The sequence below is a fragment of the Alnus glutinosa genome, chromosome 3, assembly GCF_958979055.1.
Source record: "Alnus glutinosa chromosome 3, dhAlnGlut1.1, whole genome shotgun sequence".
NCBI classification, from domain to species: domain Eukaryota; kingdom Viridiplantae; phylum Streptophyta; class Magnoliopsida; order Fagales; family Betulaceae; genus Alnus; species Alnus glutinosa.
The window spans coordinates 11,640,248-11,657,109 of NC_084888.1; the positions used below are offsets into that span (position 1 = coordinate 11,640,248).

Below are 16,862 nucleotides of genomic sequence, written 5' to 3' on the forward strand. Positions count from 1 at the left end.
CTGGTTATCTGGTTATAATCAGGTGTCTAGGAAATTAATAACTGGCTTCGACTTCGGCTCCTGGTACTCGGTTACCCGGTTATAAATAACCGCGTACCAAACCGATTTCCCGACCGGTTATAACTGGTTTGGAATTACACCCATATATGACACGTAAGCCAAATCCATTTTTGCCTACTAAATTTTGAGTTTGAGATCTAACTTTTCAGTGTTTATCTTTCGAATCATGTACTCTCATACACCTATTATTTTCTAATTAAGAATAACTTTTAAACACATCAGCATATTAGATCAAATCAAATAAACAGATAAACACACGATTACTCCTCAAGGTATCACAAAACTCTTCTCCTTCTCATTCAAAGAAGAGTTTTTGTCTGAATGGGAAAGACAAGAGTTTTGTCTTACAGAGCTGCTACTCTTACGCAAAGAACCTTCTGATGGCCAGTGGGCTGGTGGCTCAGTGGGGTGGTTTTCTCTTGTTGGAACAAATGTCTCATATTTTCTTAGGCATTGAGGTAATGCGAGATGCTAGTATAAAGACCAAGTTGTCAGAGCATAGCGGAGTGAACTGAACATAGAGTTTTGTTATAAATATGTTATGCTGTAACCATAAATCGTATATTGAGATATAACTGCATTCCTGTGGACGTAAACACATTAGTGAACCACATAAATCTGTGTCTTAATTTTTTAAAACTCTATCTTTTCAATTCCGTATTATTCACCAATATTTTACATGGTAACAACATCTCTTGAATGGGAAATGGTCTTTGTCTACTGATTGTGAGGACAAGAACAATGTAAAACAATTCACTGTTTTCATCTTCTTTTAGTTTGGTGGGATAAGCTTATGGTGTTGAAGTGTGGATTTGTACCACAACCCCGCAGAAGCAGCTCTCTTCCTAATTATTATGAGCGTGAGGCCCCAAAAGTTCATAATGGGCTTCAAAAGTTAGGCCCAATTACATCGTCCAAAGACTCCAAACAATCCAATAACCGTACGCTTGTCCGCGTCAATACATGTGAACACAGATACTTTGCTCATCCCTCTCTCTCTCGCTCTCGCTGATCTCTCCGCGGCAGAGGCCGTCCCTTTTCCGCGAGGTAACTTTCCTCGGTTGGTGCTCGTATGCATGTATGCATGTATTTATTTGAATTTGCAATTCTAAAAAGGTTTCATTTTATCTTTTGATGGTTGATGATGCTTTGTTTGGTTCCCTAGAAACTATAGGTAAAGAAAAGAAAGTGAAAGTGAAAATTTTGTTTCTTAGTTGTTCGGGACCCCATTGACAAAATTGACGCCTGCCCATTTGAATTTCATGCGATTGCTTATAGATTTTATTTTTTTTATTTTATTTTTTTAATGAAATTCACGTCAAAGGCAATAAATTTGTTCCTAGGATCGTCTCAATTGCGAAATGGGTGTGCTCCCACATTGTTGGTCTAGATTCAAGTCCTGATTGACCTAGTGTTTCGGTATTTGGCAGTTCGAGTGTTCGGGATTTACCCTGGCGTTAACACTGTATAATCTGTAGTTAACTGTACGTATATCAAATTTCTACTCGTCGTCCAAAAAAGTCAAGGTAATAAATTTAACTTGAAGCCTCTCAGTCTAGTTTTCCTTGGGAAAATTGGGAGTCTTGAGATTATTATTTTTTTATTTTCTAGAAATACATTGGTTGGTTGAGTCTTTTTTTTTTTTTAAAAAAAATTAATCGAGACTTAATCTCCTCTAAAGTCCTTTCACGGTCCTCAAAGATACAGTGGTTCAAACATAGTCTTAGCTTGTCTGAGTTGAGGTTTTATGTTTGTAGGAGGCGTGGAGAACATTAAAATATTTGAAGGGACTGAAAGGAGAGTTAATGTAAATAAGAAATATATTTTAGGAAATTCATATATGTTAATTTTTTATTTTTCTGCTTTTGAAATTATACTTTTTTTTTAGAAGAACGTTATTTCAGCAAAATTTCTAGTTTGAGATTATAGGATGTTGCATTTTCAATGGATTTTCCAGCATTGGTTATATTTGGGGAAATTGGCGTAAGCCCAATTGCTCTAGCAGCAGAGGATTCTGACATTAGACGTCCAACATCTATTTCTTAATGGGGCTTTTTCCAATAATTTGTATCGAGTGTGCGTGTATGATTTTTGGGCAAGTTAGCAAGGCATATATGGTAGTTGAGTTTTTTAAACTGTAAAACCATCTTATTCATTATAGTAGTGCTTTTTAGCATGGACATTTTGTTACTTTCCAGTAGAGTAGCTTCACCAGTTCAAAGTGATGTACTGTATCTTACTAAATCCAGTTTTTGGAAAAGTTTTCTTACCAAATAGATTTTTATAAGTAATAAAAGCTACTACTGAAAGAACCCCAAAAGGGGCACAGAAGGTTAACCCAAGAAATATTTTAGTTTTGTCCAACCCATGTGCACTATTTTTACCTAATAGTGCGGTAATTTCTTTTCAGACTTCTTTCTGAAAAGAAATTCTAGTCTTGCTTTATCAACTCATAATGCAATCTAGGATTGGTAGGTATATTTCTTGTCTTTAGCTTGCATTTGAAATTCCAGATGTTAAAGACTTCAGGAAGACCTATAACATGGGTTCTGTACGAAAACTTTTGCAAAGGTTATGCTACAAAGAAAATAGAGTAATATGCTGAGCTTGAACCATGCAGCTAACCTTAGTTTCGTTGCTAGCAAGTGTGATTGCAGAAGTATTTTTCTTGTAGATTTCACAATCAATTTTGTTGTAAACCCATAAGAAAACAATCATCCCTCCATGTTAATCTCCTTTTATATTTTGGCGGAACTCTTTGTTCTGTTGCCTAATTGGCATCACTGGGTTTCTTGTCTACTGTGTTTTTGAAACTTAAGTCTGATTTATTATGTACTTGTATTAGAGACCTTAAATTGTTTATTGGTGTTTTGATTCTGCTATGGGACTCATAATTTTTAAGACTAACATCAGTTATTGGCTCATTCTGAGGAGTTAATTTCAATGTGTTTTTACATATTCGAGGACACTTGTTGCTGTCTTTAAAGTATACCACATGTAGTCTGTGATTCTATGAATCTGGGGAGGCTTTGTCTCCCCCCCCCCCCCCCCCCCCCCCCCAAATTCTAAGGACCATGCATATTATTGGTATTTATTGAGAATAGTGATAGAGGGTGTTATTGCATGTATTTTCCTGTACAGATAAATGGTTGTATCTGACTTAGTTGCAAGAAGCATGGAAAAGTAGAATACATTGAAACCTGCTTCAATTGTTTTTTAAATCTTTTGGGCAAGCGGCCCTCAACTCTATCATTATTTACAATTAGTAATAAGGTGACACGTATATATTTCTTTTCTGGATTGAGGGTTATAAAATGTAGTTATCTATCTTGTGATATATTTAGGTGGATTGATTAATTAAGCATTATGTGTTAAAAATCCTTATATAGACCTTGAATAAATCTTTCCAAATAATTTTTATGTCACAAGCTTCACCACAATGTTATTATTAAATTTTGATAATCTTGAACGTGTGAATCACAAGGTTCAGAGTTGCGATCATATTAGTTTGTTTATACTGGAGTCTTTCTTTAAAACAGAATGGGTAAAAGTTTGTGATGATAGTATTTATGGTAATTGTTTTCAGTTATTTCTTTTTTCTTTTCATAAATATTATTTTCATGAGGGGGAAATTTTAGCCTAATGTAACATAACACTACAGCAAGCAGGATCCTAGAAGTGGAATAGAAATGATGCTGAAGAGAGTCCTCCAGAAAAGTATGAAGAAGAAACTGTCTAGTGGGGAAGAGAAAAGAGATACCATCACTGTCAATCAGAGAACCATCCCTATGGATTTGGTCTCACAAGCACCTAGTGTTCGAAGAAAGCGAAAGAGAAAAGGTTTCAACACAATTGATGAGAGTGTTGCGCTCAGAAAGAAGCAAAGCAGAGAAGATTTAAACATCATGGACCAAAGAGTTGAATCCATGGATCGGATCAGCCAGTTGCCTGAACACATCATCCATTACATCCTCTCTCTCCTTCGTAATGCAAAAGATGCAGCTCGAACAAGTGTCTTGTCCAAAAGGTGGAGAGATATATGGATTTCATTCTCCATTTTGAAATTTGACCAGCGGAAGATCCAAGAACAGGAGGGATATCTGGATACGAGGAACACGAGGAAGGCCTTCAAGGACTTTGTTGACAACTCTGTGAAGAGCCACCTGCAGCGAAAATTAAGTATACATAAATTGGTGCTATATATTACCTCTTGTGATTTTGAACTAGGCCGGCATCTGGATCGGTGGATTAATGTTGCAATTGAAAACAACATGAAAGAGCTAGATCTCCATGTTGTCGGGAAAGTTGTATATTATAGATTACCCCACACCGTTTTTGCTACAACAACATTAACTGGATTAAGGTTATGCGGATGTAGTTTGTTATCTCTTGGTGATATAAAGCTTCCACAGCTTCAAAAACTGTATCTACGAGACCTCTTTGCTGATCAACAGACAATCGAGGATCTGATCTCCAGCTGCCCTTTAATTGAGGATTTGAGATTCATACGTTGCACAGGGTTGAAAGATCTGCGGGTTTCAGGTCTTCTAAAACTTGATAGGTTTGAGGTGCACCACTGCCATGGACTAAAAAATATCGAAATTAAAGTTCCAAATCTTCAAACATTTTGGTATTTCATGGAAAAATCCATGCCCTGCAAAATTGACTTGGCTGCTTGTGTATCTCTAAAAAGACTGACATTGGAGGATGCCAACATGACAGACAAAATGTTTCAAGATCTGTGTGCTAGTTTTCCTCTCCTTGAGAAATTGGACCTCAGCAAATGCAATAAATTGAAGAATATAACAATTTCGAGTATACGGCTTGAAAGACTTGCCTTGAGAGGGTGCAGAAATCTAATAGAGGCAGACATAGATACTCCAAATCTTTCTTCATTCGAGTATAAGGGTAATAGGATGCCTATTTTTTTACCGAATCCTTCATGTCTAAAGGAGGCCAAACTTTCTTTTGACCCAGTATACAGAGCTAGCAATGAATTGCGCCTTGTAAATGCTGATGTTCTATGGTTTGCTAGATTGAGAGAATTTCTTGCAAAGTTCAACAATTGCAATGGCTTAAAATTGGTTGTCCGCTCCAAAAAGGTATTTTCCTCTTAACTTACGAAAAAATATGATTCTTTGTGAACTTACTACTTCTGACCCTAAGAAAATTCCTGTTTGCCATTGTCAATGTAGAATATCATTATATATGAAGAATTGAGAGAAATCTTGCTCCCTCCATTTCGTGGTCTTAAGATTGAAATAATCAGACCATCAATGAGCTTTGAAGATTTATTAGATAATTTGTTGAGGACATGGCACCCAGAGACCCTATCAATAGTGTCATCTTCTAGCAGTGAATTCAACAAGGTATGATAGTGTCTTACAGAGCTACACTTCTTGTAACATGATGACATTGTTACCCGCCTTCGACTTGACTGAACATGTACTGTGAAAGAATGAACGTAGAAATTGTTCCTTCTGGAGGCATATTGTTTAACTGTGTTCCCTGTTGTTGTTCATCTGATAATGCAGTTGGTATATCGAAAGATAATGGACAGAGAAGAAAATCCAAGATGCTGCTCATACAACACTCGAAATAATAAATGTTGGAGGCACTTTCTGAAGGACGTCAAGCTTAAGAACTTTGAAGCAGCTGCCGATAAAAGGCCATCTGACTGTATTGCTTGGTTGAAATCATCTCCAAGTATGCTGTCCCAGACAACTAGCTATAGATTATGCTGGGGCTCCCGCCATAGTTAAAGGGGTGGAGGGAGAGGTTGTTGGTTCAGTCGTGGCTGAGTTGTTTTTACCTAGAACAGAAGAAATGGTACGAAGCCAGACTCAAACGTTTAAACTCTTTTTTTTTTTTTTTGGGTGGATTTTTTGAACTCATGGGGTTTGAGTAATTTAATTGGATTGTTATTTTAGAAAAAGGTAAGCGGTTATTGGCATTATCAACTTGGAACCAAAATATTATATATGTTTAAAGCAAAAGCATAATTCCTAGCCAGTCTTTAGATAGTGCTGGAAATAGAATCAGATACCGCAAGAGTTCTCCCACTCCTCCTCTGTATTTATAGCATCTCACTTTTCCACCACATTTCACAACTCTCTCCCATACCTTCTGTTAAGCTCTACGACCAGCATCTCCTCTTCCCACTCATACCAATTTATATGGTAAGAAATCATTTTTATTTTTCTATAATTTCTTAATATCTTGGACTATTTTTGCCTATTTTTTCATCTTTATTTATTTATTTATTTTTTATGAATATTGTTTTACATAAGTTTCATTCACTCTTAAAGACTCCTCTTCTGCCTCTTCTTTGAAACCATCCTCATCCGATGTCCCTTTGGCCAAAGCAACCAAGAATGTTTTCTTTTTGGGACATCCTTTTACTCTTCTCTTATTTTTTTCTTTCCTGATGTTATCTTTAGTTGAGCTTGAATCCATACTATACAAGAATTTTAAGTCCATAGCTAAAGAAATTTTGGATAAGCTACATCCTTTTCTTTCTTTTTATTTTTATTTTTTATATTTTATTGTGCTTCTTTTATGTCATCTAAATCACTCTTCATCTTGTTATATGTAAGATTCGTTTGTGAAGTTACATGAGCATAATTATATAAAAAAAATTCATTATATTTTTGCTCACAATGGCAATGACCCCAATCTCATCTTTTTATGACAATAAAAGATAAAATTCCATGAGGATTAATATATATATATATATATATATATATATATATATAATGTCACTTCTGCAGTTCTACTCCCATTTTATAAGATGGAGTAGGCATTTTGATCTTTCAGTTTATTTTTATATTTATATGTAATTAAAAAAATTTGGAGTACATAAAATTAACATTCCATACGAGAATGTTTTTTTAGGAAAGTGGAAAGGATCGTGGAAATGGGAAAAAGAAGAGCATAATATTGCTGGGACCATGGGGTGGAAATGGTGGGACCAGCTGGGACGATGGGGTGAGAGAAATCACGCTTGTTTATGACCGTTGCATCGACTCAATCCGTGTGGTCTATGATAAGAATGGGAAGCCCGTCACAGCGGAAAAGCATGGAGGAATTGGAGGCAATCAAACGGCTGAGATTAAGCTGCAGTGCCCAGAGGAGTTCCTAACGAGTGTGAGTGGCCACTATTGTCCAGTGGTGCATGGCGGCGGCCCGGTGATCCGATCACTCACACTCAAGAGCAACAGAAGAACATTTGGGCCTTACGGAGTCGAAGAAGGGACGCCGTTCACATTTTCAATGGACGGAGGAATAATCGTGGGCCTCAACGGAAGAAGCGGTTGGCACCTGGACGCAATCGGATTCCGTTTATCCCGTGTCCAAACAACAAAACTCTTTCAAAGGTTTCAAAAGGGTCTTAAAAAGCTCACAAGCACTGTTTCAAAACCTTATGCCTCCGTGGACGGTGAAAATAAAGCTAACACCTAATTAAAGTGCCGGCAATGCTAGCTCATGCTTAAAATAAATAAATTATAATATAATTCTATCTTGTACACTAGCTACTTAATGTGTTTTATTATATCAACTACTTTTATTTGTATTAAAATGAATGGATATAATTGTTATAATATAATTTAAATGATTAAATCAATCATATTTTTGCATTTTGCGATGTTTTCCTGTTTTAATTGTGTCCTATTCTCTCTTATTCTTTCTTGCCCTTTCATCTATAGTCGGGAATTCACTAGAAGTTGGAAGTGATGATAGTTACACAATTGGAGGTGAGGATTACATATTGTTAAAAAAATATTTGAAATTTTTTTAATTTTTGTAAAGAAAGGATCTAACGAATTCTTTTTTTTTTTTTTTTCCTAATTAACTAAATCTATTTTTTTTTTCTTCTAATTAACTAAATCTCTTTTTACTATTAATCTTGAAAATAAATCTAGACTCCTAGATAACCGCAACCAAACAGATAACCAAATATAAAAGTAGTAAAGAGACAAAACACAGATATTTGGTTACGAAGTGAAAACTCTTTGCACTAAAGAGAAAAATCACTCTGGATAGTCAAATTCAAAAAATCAATTAACAAAAGAAATAACTAGTTACAAGAAGTTTGTACTCACAACCTTATGCAGTAGTCATATCTTGAATTTTAACTAGTGTCTACTTGTTTGCTTCTCTCCCAGACCTGTCTGGAAAGTTTTTCAATTGACTTCTTTAACTAGAACTCTACTCTAGTTAGGCCTCAACGATTGAACGGTTACAACACAAATAAAACTCTAAGAGAAATATATATGAACGTTTATGCCTAAATACTCTTCTCTTAGCACACTGGAATTCTCTACTAGAATTATTACAATAACACTGCCTATAAACCCCTTTAAATAGGCCCTGGAAATCTTAAAACAAGTTAGGAACAGATTTCTAGGCGGCGGCGTTCGGACAGGACATCGGGTGTTCGGACAGGAAACAACAACTTCATATTTTGCTAAGGGCGTCCGAACGGCTTACCCTAGCGTTTGGACAGTTGCATAAAAAGGCTCATCTGTTAGCAATCTTCACTTTTGCGTTCAGACATCCTTGTAAACAGGAGCTCTCTATGGCTCGTGATCGCTGGGCCATTTGGACAGGTATTGAACATTGACTTTCTGTGACTGGCATCCGGACGTTGCTTTTGGCTGTCCAACGGGTTGTAGGGAAATCAACTTTTTTGATTTTGTAAAGTCTTAAGAATATTTCCTTTACCAAATTTTTTCCTTCTTTGAGAAATACATTGTACATCTTGCCTTATTCATCCCTTTCCTATCTTGATTAATATTCTTGCAATATTATTTTTGAAGTCTTCTGGAAATACGGAGTCCCTGATATGGTAACATTTTGGTCGACAAAATATAGCCAATAAATAAAAACCAACAAACTCTCTCTTTGGCCATTCTAAGACAAAAACGATTATGACCCAAATTAAAATTACTCCTCATTTTTGTTACAAAAGGACAAAAGGTAAATAGAATAATTAAGTCCCAAATAATTGAAACAATTCAACAGTATAAAATTAGTTTATCAACTATTACAAAATAAAAACAAGTGTCATTGCACTTGATCTCGCTGATCTTCTGGAAGTATTTCACGGAGAGTGTTCCGTACATTAATCTTAATTTGTGCCACGTCTACCTCCATGATCTAAAAGCACTGATCTAGAGATTGAAATCGATCATCAAAGGAGATCATCCGGTTATCCACGGATTGAAACTGATCAGTCATCTGGGTATCCATCGATTGCAGCCGATCGATGATTTGAGTCAGCATACTCAAAACTGCATCACTTGAAGGCTCAACATGTGAGAAAAGAGGCAACTGAAGGAGCTGCTGGAGTTGGAGGATCTGGATCATCCTGTGCCTGTAACTGATTAAGCTGAGCATTAGACTTCATCACAGTTTGTTTCCCAAAAGGTCAGTTAAGCATATCCACAGGCTCATTTGCAGGGATGTTGGTCAGCTTATTTTTGAAGATCTTCATGACAAGTCCTCCAAAAGGCAGGTCAATCTGATTATCCACCTGCATCTCTATCATAGTCATGATGACGTGTTTGCACATGCAGAAAGGAACCCTGTTGATTATGGCATAGATCAATCGTGCCCTATTTAGTGAAACATCACTGTGGCGGGAAATAGGCCAGATGTTTTGCATGACTATCTGAGCCAGTAATTGCTGAGGAGACTGAAGCCAGCCAATGGGAATATTGTTCTTGCTTTCTTCCCAAACAGTTGCTCATTTGGGAGTAAAGCAGCTCATAAGTTCCTCCCTTGAAGGCAGAGTCATTGACTCAGGAAAAGGTATACCAAGAGCATGAGAGATCGAGATGCCGGTGACTTCGCTGATTGACTTGGCATTGATGTGCAGTGAAATGCCACAAACTTTTATTTCCAAACGAGGGAACATCTGGTGCATGTTGTCAACCTTCAAATTTTTGTAAAACTCATACACGAGCCTTGGATAGATATTCCCAGCATCGAACAGGCTCATCTAACCATTCTCATGAAAGGTATGGTAGATAAAATCAAATGGAGCCACTTTGATGTCCGGCCTTAAAACTCCACGCTCAATGACAATGGTTCTAGAATTGATACGTTCAATAGCAACACCAACTTCTTCCCTTGACCTCTTGTGGATGCGACCTTGAGAGTCGGTGTGGAGAGTAGACATATTTGAAAACATCCCACCAAAAAAAAAAAAAAAACCCTAAAACACGCAAGATTAGGGATAACTTTACAAAATGGTATCGAATTATCGGCCGTTTTGACTGAAGGATACCAAATTATCAAACTGTCAAACCGAGGTATTCATGTATCAAAAATCATCACTTAAGGGCATTCCGTCTGGTATTGGCGTTAAAATGTGACGGAACCCAACTCACGTGTGATGCACGTGATATTTATTTTTTAAACTTCCTATTATGCCCCTCACGTGTGTCACTCTCATAATATTCCAAATATTTTTTAAACGAGAGCTAAGATGACCGCCTTTCCGCCCGTGTGGAGGTAGCGCCATCCTCGTCGGCTCTTGAAGTTAACAACCATTTTTGTAGTTCCCCCGGTCTTGTTGGAGCTTCGGCGCATTTTCCGAATAAGAGACAAGATCGCCCGTAAACCTGAAAATTGATCGCAGCGTTGAGCGTCGCGATCTTGACATCCGAACTCGGCGATGCCGTCAAGCACTACAAAAACACGGCTTCGAGGGGCTTGATGTGTGTCAGCGTGTCACCTATGTATTGCGAGAGCTGTGCGAAGATCAGGAACGCCAATTTCTGCATCTTTGGGGAATCAGATGAGACGCATTGGAACATGAACGGAAGCAACTCGGCCAGCAATTATTTGGCCAAATCCCAGAGGCAAGCTCCGAAATGGTGTCGCAAAGCTTCTTGGAGATGTACTTGGAGTCCTCGCACTGGATAGAGGAGAGGAGGATAGACTTGATCGAGGGTTAAGTGGTAGCGCTGAGTTGTGGCCAGAGATAGGACTCGTCGAGCGTGAGCTCCTTGCGGAGGAGGATCGCGGACATGGCGCGTGCCTCCACATAGGGAGAGGATTGGAAGGTGAAACTAATGCGCAGAGACAATATAATTGCACCCGTTCACGCCAAATTCCATGACCAAAAGTCACGTACAACCTTATGCCGCCTCCAGTGACCTTCCTCCTGCCATTACCGGTCCACCGTCGTTACACCTTGGCCAGCAGTCCACGACCCAACACCTCTCTCAAAGACTCCGATGGTCTTTCTAATGTCCAACCCGTTGGAGACACCATAGGCGCCTGTAGCCGTTGGAGACCACACAAGTGCCTAACGGCTACTAGCCGTTGGAGACAACACAGCCAAATCAATCCACTGAGCAGCTTCTCGAATCATTAGTTGGAGACGAGTCGAAGTACATTAGTTGCACACATGCAAGCTGTTGATGTGAACCTGGCCTCTCCTCAATGTATTTTCAAACCTAAAAAGAAGACAGAAAATCATTGGATTTGATAGAGTCCAATCCATACCCATAGTGCGGACCCTCCACAAAATTCTCCACCGAAAAGTCAGCCGAAACAATTCCCACAGAGAACTGGAGCTCGTCATCGTTGTGAACCACTTCCACAATGTCGAGCCACAACAAAAGCACCTTGACACTCACACCCTTCAAATTCTTGATCCTGTCTTTGGATATCACACCTTTTATGGTGGACTCAGGCTTGAGCTGATATGAATTTTCAAAGGAAAAGCTATAGCTTCCATTGAAGTACGCAGCGACTCCTATGTTTTTTTTGTTTATTTTGTTGTCGGACTAAACCTACACCATGTGCTGTAATGACCCACCCGCAATAATATAATATTGTCCGCTTTTGGCTCCCCAAACCAGACTTCCCAGGAGGTCACCCATCCTGAGATTGCTCTTGCAGAAGCACGCTTAACTGCGGAGTTCTGATAGGTTCATGACCATCACAGCTTTAAAACACGTTGTGTCATAAATGGTGCATTTATACATATAAGCACATCCTCATTCCCAGGTGATGTGGGACGTCACAATCACCCTCTCTTTGGACCGAGTGTCCCCGCTAGCATCCCTCATTGGGCTTGTGCACGCTCCCACCATCTCAGGCTGGGCAATGGCTCTGATACTATTTATAACGACCCACCCCCAATAACACAATATTGTCCGCTTTTGGCTCCCCAAATCAGACTTCCTAGGAGGTCATCCATCTTGGGATTGCTCTCGCAGAAGCACACTTAACTGCGGAGTTCTGATAGGTTCATAACCATCACGGCTTTAAAACACGTTGTGTCATAAATGGTGCATTTATACATATAAGCACATCCTCATTCCCAGGCGATGTGGGACGTTACAGGTGCGAACCAGAAAATGACACTCAACTGTCTTTAACTCCCCAGCTGTCCGTATGAGAGCCAACCACGTGTTCCATGATGAACCCAATCACTCACATGTTCGGTGTTGAACACCCTGAACACTCTAGACAATCAAGACACAAGTGCATGCGCATAACAATGTCTTTCTCGCTCTGCATCAGGATCCCTGGTTTGGTTGGTAGAAGAGTTGAACAGAGCCCATTTTTCTCAACCGCTTCCTTCACCGAAAGGAAGGGGACAACAAACAACAAGCAACCAACAAGAACCATTCTTTGCAACAGTTCTTTCTCGGTAAAACACAACTTTCAACTTGGAGATCTCCTGTAATGAGTGAAAAATAGATTGCAGGGTTGGTGAGTCACATCGCGGTGAAAAATAGATTGAAAAATAGATTGCATCGCCATGCAATCAGCTTCAATGTCATCGGTTGGGACCACTGCCTCCTCAATTACCAGTCTGTCACCACCCTCCACGCTGTCTAGTCTGGCAGAACCGGCACAGTCGTGGTCGACTCCTCGTTTGGTGCCCCTGAAACCCATCGGCCATCCCGTCGTGATGATCCTGGTCAGATGAGATTTCATCTTGCTTGGATGAGACAGATGGTGGACATGGATGGAGCAAGTCCAAGTTAAGAGATTGAGGGGCAAAGGGGTAAAACGAGTTAAAAAACACATGTGCATTGCACATGAGTTGAGTTCTATCACGTTTTAACGTCAAAATTAGACAGAATACTCTTAAGTGATGGTTTTTGCTACATGAATACCCCGGTTCAACAGTTTTGATAATTTGATATACTTTCGTCAAAATGGTCGATAATTCAATATTCTTTTGTGAAGTTATCCCAGCAAGATTATAAAGAAAAACACAAGTTAGTCTCACAAGAGGGTGATGAAACAATTAGAACAACAAATAATGCCAAACCAAGAACAAAAACTCTCTTAGGCATTTTATCAAACAAATGATATGCACGAATTTTTTGAATAAAAAACAATATCATGTGGTGAACCAATGTGCCCCAAAATTAATCATGCATAATCCATAGTGCATAAACCAACCATAATTAACAAGTAGGAAGAAGCAAACAACAGTATCACTGCCACTTGGCTTTTACCTTACCCGGATCAGTTTCTAAGGACTTCACTTCTGATAATTCAGGTATTCTTTTTTCCCTTTCTAATTTTGTTTCATATGATGCTCTTTCTCCTTCTTTTAAGCACTTCTGTCTTTTCATCTCTTCTGATGTTGAACCTCAGATCTACCATCAGGCAGTTAAACATAGTCATTGGCGTGATGCCATGGCTCAAGAGATTGCAACCCTTGAAGAAAATAATACTTGGATTGTTACTGATTTGCCTCCTGGCAAACATCCCATTGGTTGTAAATGAGTGTATAAAGTTAAGTATAAGGTTGATGGTAGCATAGAACAGTACAAGGCCTGTTTAGTTGCAAAAGGGTATACTCAAAGTGAAGGGCTAGACTATTATAAAACATTTTCTCCTGTTGCAAAAATGACAACCGTTCGGACATTACTAGCCATTGATGCAGCTAAGGGTTGGTTTTTACATCAACTAGATGTCAACATTGCATTTTTACATGGTGACTTAGATGAAGAAGTTTATATGGAGTTACCTCCCGGGTTTAAGACTAAGGGGGAGTCCAAAGTTTGCCGATTAACCAAGTCTCTCTATGGATTAAAGCAGGCTTCTAGAAAATGGTTCTCCAAGTTTTCTAATTTTTTGCTTGATCTTGGTTTTCTCCAGTCAAAGGCCGACTATTCTTTGTTCACCCGAACTCAGGGCTCTTCTTTTATTGTCCTATTGGTCTATGTTGATGACATTGCTATTGCTTGCAATGATTTGGTTGCTGTCAAGTCTCTCATTAGTACTCTTAATGACAGATTTCGTCTCAAGGATCTTGGAACTTTGAGGTATTTTTTAGGTCTTGAGATTGCTCGTTCTACTAAGGGCATCTTTGTTTCTCAAAGAAAATATTTATTGGGAATTCTGTAAGATTTTGGTTTACGGGCATCTAAACTAGTTTCTTTTCCCATGGAATAGAATTTGAAGCTCTCTCATGATGTTGGTTCATTGTTATCTGATCCTAGTTCATACAGGCGCTTAATTGGCAGGTTCTTATACTTAACTATTACACGACCTGACTGGGCTTATTCAATCCAAACTCTTAGCCAGGTCATGGACTCTCCTCGGCAGCCCCATCTTGATGCTGCCTACCGTGTCTTACGTTATGTCAAAGCTGCACCCGGCCAAGGTCTCTTTTTCCCTACAGATTCTGATTTTAAACTCAAGGCATTCTGTGATGCCGATTGGGCGGGCTGCTTGGATACTCGCCGATCTATCACTAGTTTTTGTGTCTTTCTTGGCTCTTCCTTAATTTCTTGGAAGTCTAAGAAATAGCTTACTATTTCTAGATCTTCTGCATAATCTGAGTATAGGTCGATGGCATCCATTGCTTGTGAGTTGCTTTGGCTCTTTACTTTGCTTCATGATCTTCAAATTGCCCATCCTCAAGCTGCTACTTTGTTTTGTGATAGTCAGATTGCCTTACATATTGCCTCCAATCCTGTTTTTCATGAGAGGACAAAACACATTGATGTTGATTGTCATTTTATTAGAGAGAAGATTCAACTTGGTCTTATTAAGATATTGCACGTTCCCTCTCAACATCAACTTGCAGATATTTTCACCAAGGCACTTGGCAGTGTTATCTTCCCTCGCCTTTTGTCCAAGATGTCTGTTATGGATATCCACCATTCATCTTGAGGGGGAGTATTAGAGTTTAGACGCTAGGCTGTACAGTTTCTGTTTTACTCTAGAGTTGGTAGTTAGTTTCTAAGTAGTACAGTAAGGCAATTACTTTGCAAGTTAGTCTGTTAGTTAAAGCACACGTGCTTAATTGATTGTACATATATATACTCTTCTATGTAATATTGTTCATTCACTCAATACAGAAGATCAAGATTATCTTCTTCATTAGCTTGTTGAGCACGTCTCTGTCTTTTCTCTATTCTTCACTTTACATTTCTGTAAAGTTTGATAGTCTCTCTTGTTGATGTTTTGTCAGAAATTGTATGAGACATTTTATACACAATAACATGTAGCCGTCCAAACAGTTACAAGTCTTGAGTCTATACCGTTTGGCAACCAGCATGTTGAATAACTGCCCATGTGGCGTCACTTTCACTTCTACAGATATGATCAGAGCCTCTATAATTTCTCTATTCAGAGAAAATGACTCAATTCAAAGGGACAAAACCGGATTTGTTGAAAAAGCATATGCACAAACAATCCGGGGTGGATTTCTCATGAAATTTTCACACCCATAGCCTGCATGGAAGTGTTTCGAACTATTTTGACCTTAGCTCAAAAAATGGCACCGCAATTGTTGTAGTCGGCATTTTTAAATTGACTTATATATATGGAGGAACCTGAAGCCTATGGCCCATATATATATACCCAAGCATTCTTTGAAGTTGAAACTTACCTGACAATTGCCATCTCCTTTCACCTTTTTCTCTTCTAGATCATATAATTCCAGTCTGAAAAATACCAAACATGTTTAACATCAGATATACAACATTTCAACCTCATTATACGACCGGAATTACGTACCCAATTAAGCAGATATCTACAGGTGTGTTTGCACTCTCTCTCTCTCTCTCTCTCTCTCTCTCTCTCTCTATATATATATATATATATATATATATATATATATATATATATATATATATATATATATATTTTAAGTGAAAACATTAATAAACAACTTTTCAATACAAACCACCTAAAATAAACATTTTTTTATTTTTTATTTATTTATTTTTAAATTACCTCATAAAAAAAAGTTATCAGACACCCAAAAATATGAAAGTACAGCTGAACAAGGGGGGAAAATAACACAACACCTTTCTAGTAGCCTTTGATAATCGGATATCACTTCCTCAGCTGAGGGTGTTTGTTCATTGATTTTAGGAACGTACAGTACTGCAAAATGAAAAGAAAAAAAGCAAAAAGCGGGGGGGGGGGGGGGGGGGGGGGGGGGGGTGGGGGGAGTGGGGAGAGAGATTACAGTGCTGTTTACTCTCATCTTTATTTCACATCATTACGAAAAAGCAAATAAAACCATAAAAAAAGTTTTACAAAACGACCCCTTATTGCCATTATATTGTTCAGAATTATGCATATAATGAAATTTTCTAGCACCTCTATATATATATTCCACAAGAAATTCAGATAATATAATTAATTTAAAATATATAAATTTTTATCTTATAGCCTGCAATAACCTGACTTGAAAGAGCTTTATATTACTTACACGAACGGGAACCATGTGCTCATTCATTCCTTTGCTTGAGTCACCTTCCATAGCAGACTCATTTTTTATGTCCATTGACTCTGTACTC

At 38.3% G+C, this 16,862-nt stretch overlaps 2 protein-coding genes across 3 annotated transcripts; both read left to right on the forward strand.

The window, feature by feature from the left end:
* Nucleotides 1-1,013: 1,013 nt before the first annotated feature.
* On the forward strand, nt 1,014-6,016 carry LOC133864360 (putative F-box/FBD/LRR-repeat protein At1g78840). The gene is made up of 4 exons (XM_062300664.1): nt 1,014-1,107; nt 3,722-5,162; nt 5,256-5,429; nt 5,595-6,016. Exons 2-4 carry the CDS (start codon nt 3,750-3,752, stop codon nt 5,820-5,822), a joined length of 1,815 nt encoding a protein of 604 aa, XP_062156648.1. The 5' UTR covers nt 1,014-1,107; nt 3,722-3,749; the 3' UTR covers nt 5,823-6,016.
* Nucleotides 5,760-7,721, forward strand: LOC133864362 (jacalin-related lectin 19). Of its 2 annotated transcripts, none has more exons than XM_062300666.1 (2): nt 5,760-5,889; nt 6,955-7,721. In XM_062300666.1, the coding sequence occupies exons 1-2, from the start codon at nt 5,887-5,889 to the stop codon at nt 7,519-7,521; spliced, it is 570 nt and encodes a 189-aa protein (XP_062156650.1). In that variant the 5' UTR covers nt 5,760-5,886; the 3' UTR covers nt 7,522-7,721. The 2 variants fall into 2 exon arrangements, with proteins under 2 accessions (XP_062156650.1, XP_062156649.1); XM_062300665.1 differs by lacking the exon at nt 5,760-5,889 and adding an exon at nt 6,154-6,239.
* Nucleotides 7,722-16,862: the final 9,141 nt, after the last annotated feature.

Excerpts from the sequence above, each read along its gene's own strand:
- LOC133864360 (XM_062300664.1), top strand. The coding sequence starts at position 3,750 with ATGATGCTGAAGAGAGTCCTCCAGAAAAGTATGAAGAAGAAACTGTCT. Across the intron at positions 5,163-5,255 it reads TGGTTGTCCGCTCCAAAAAG|AATATCATTATATATGAAGA; the intron begins GTATTTTCCTCT and ends TTGTCAATGTAG. Across the intron at positions 5,430-5,594 it reads CTAGCAGTGAATTCAACAAG|TTGGTATATCGAAAGATAAT; the intron begins GTATGATAGTGT and ends CTGATAATGCAG.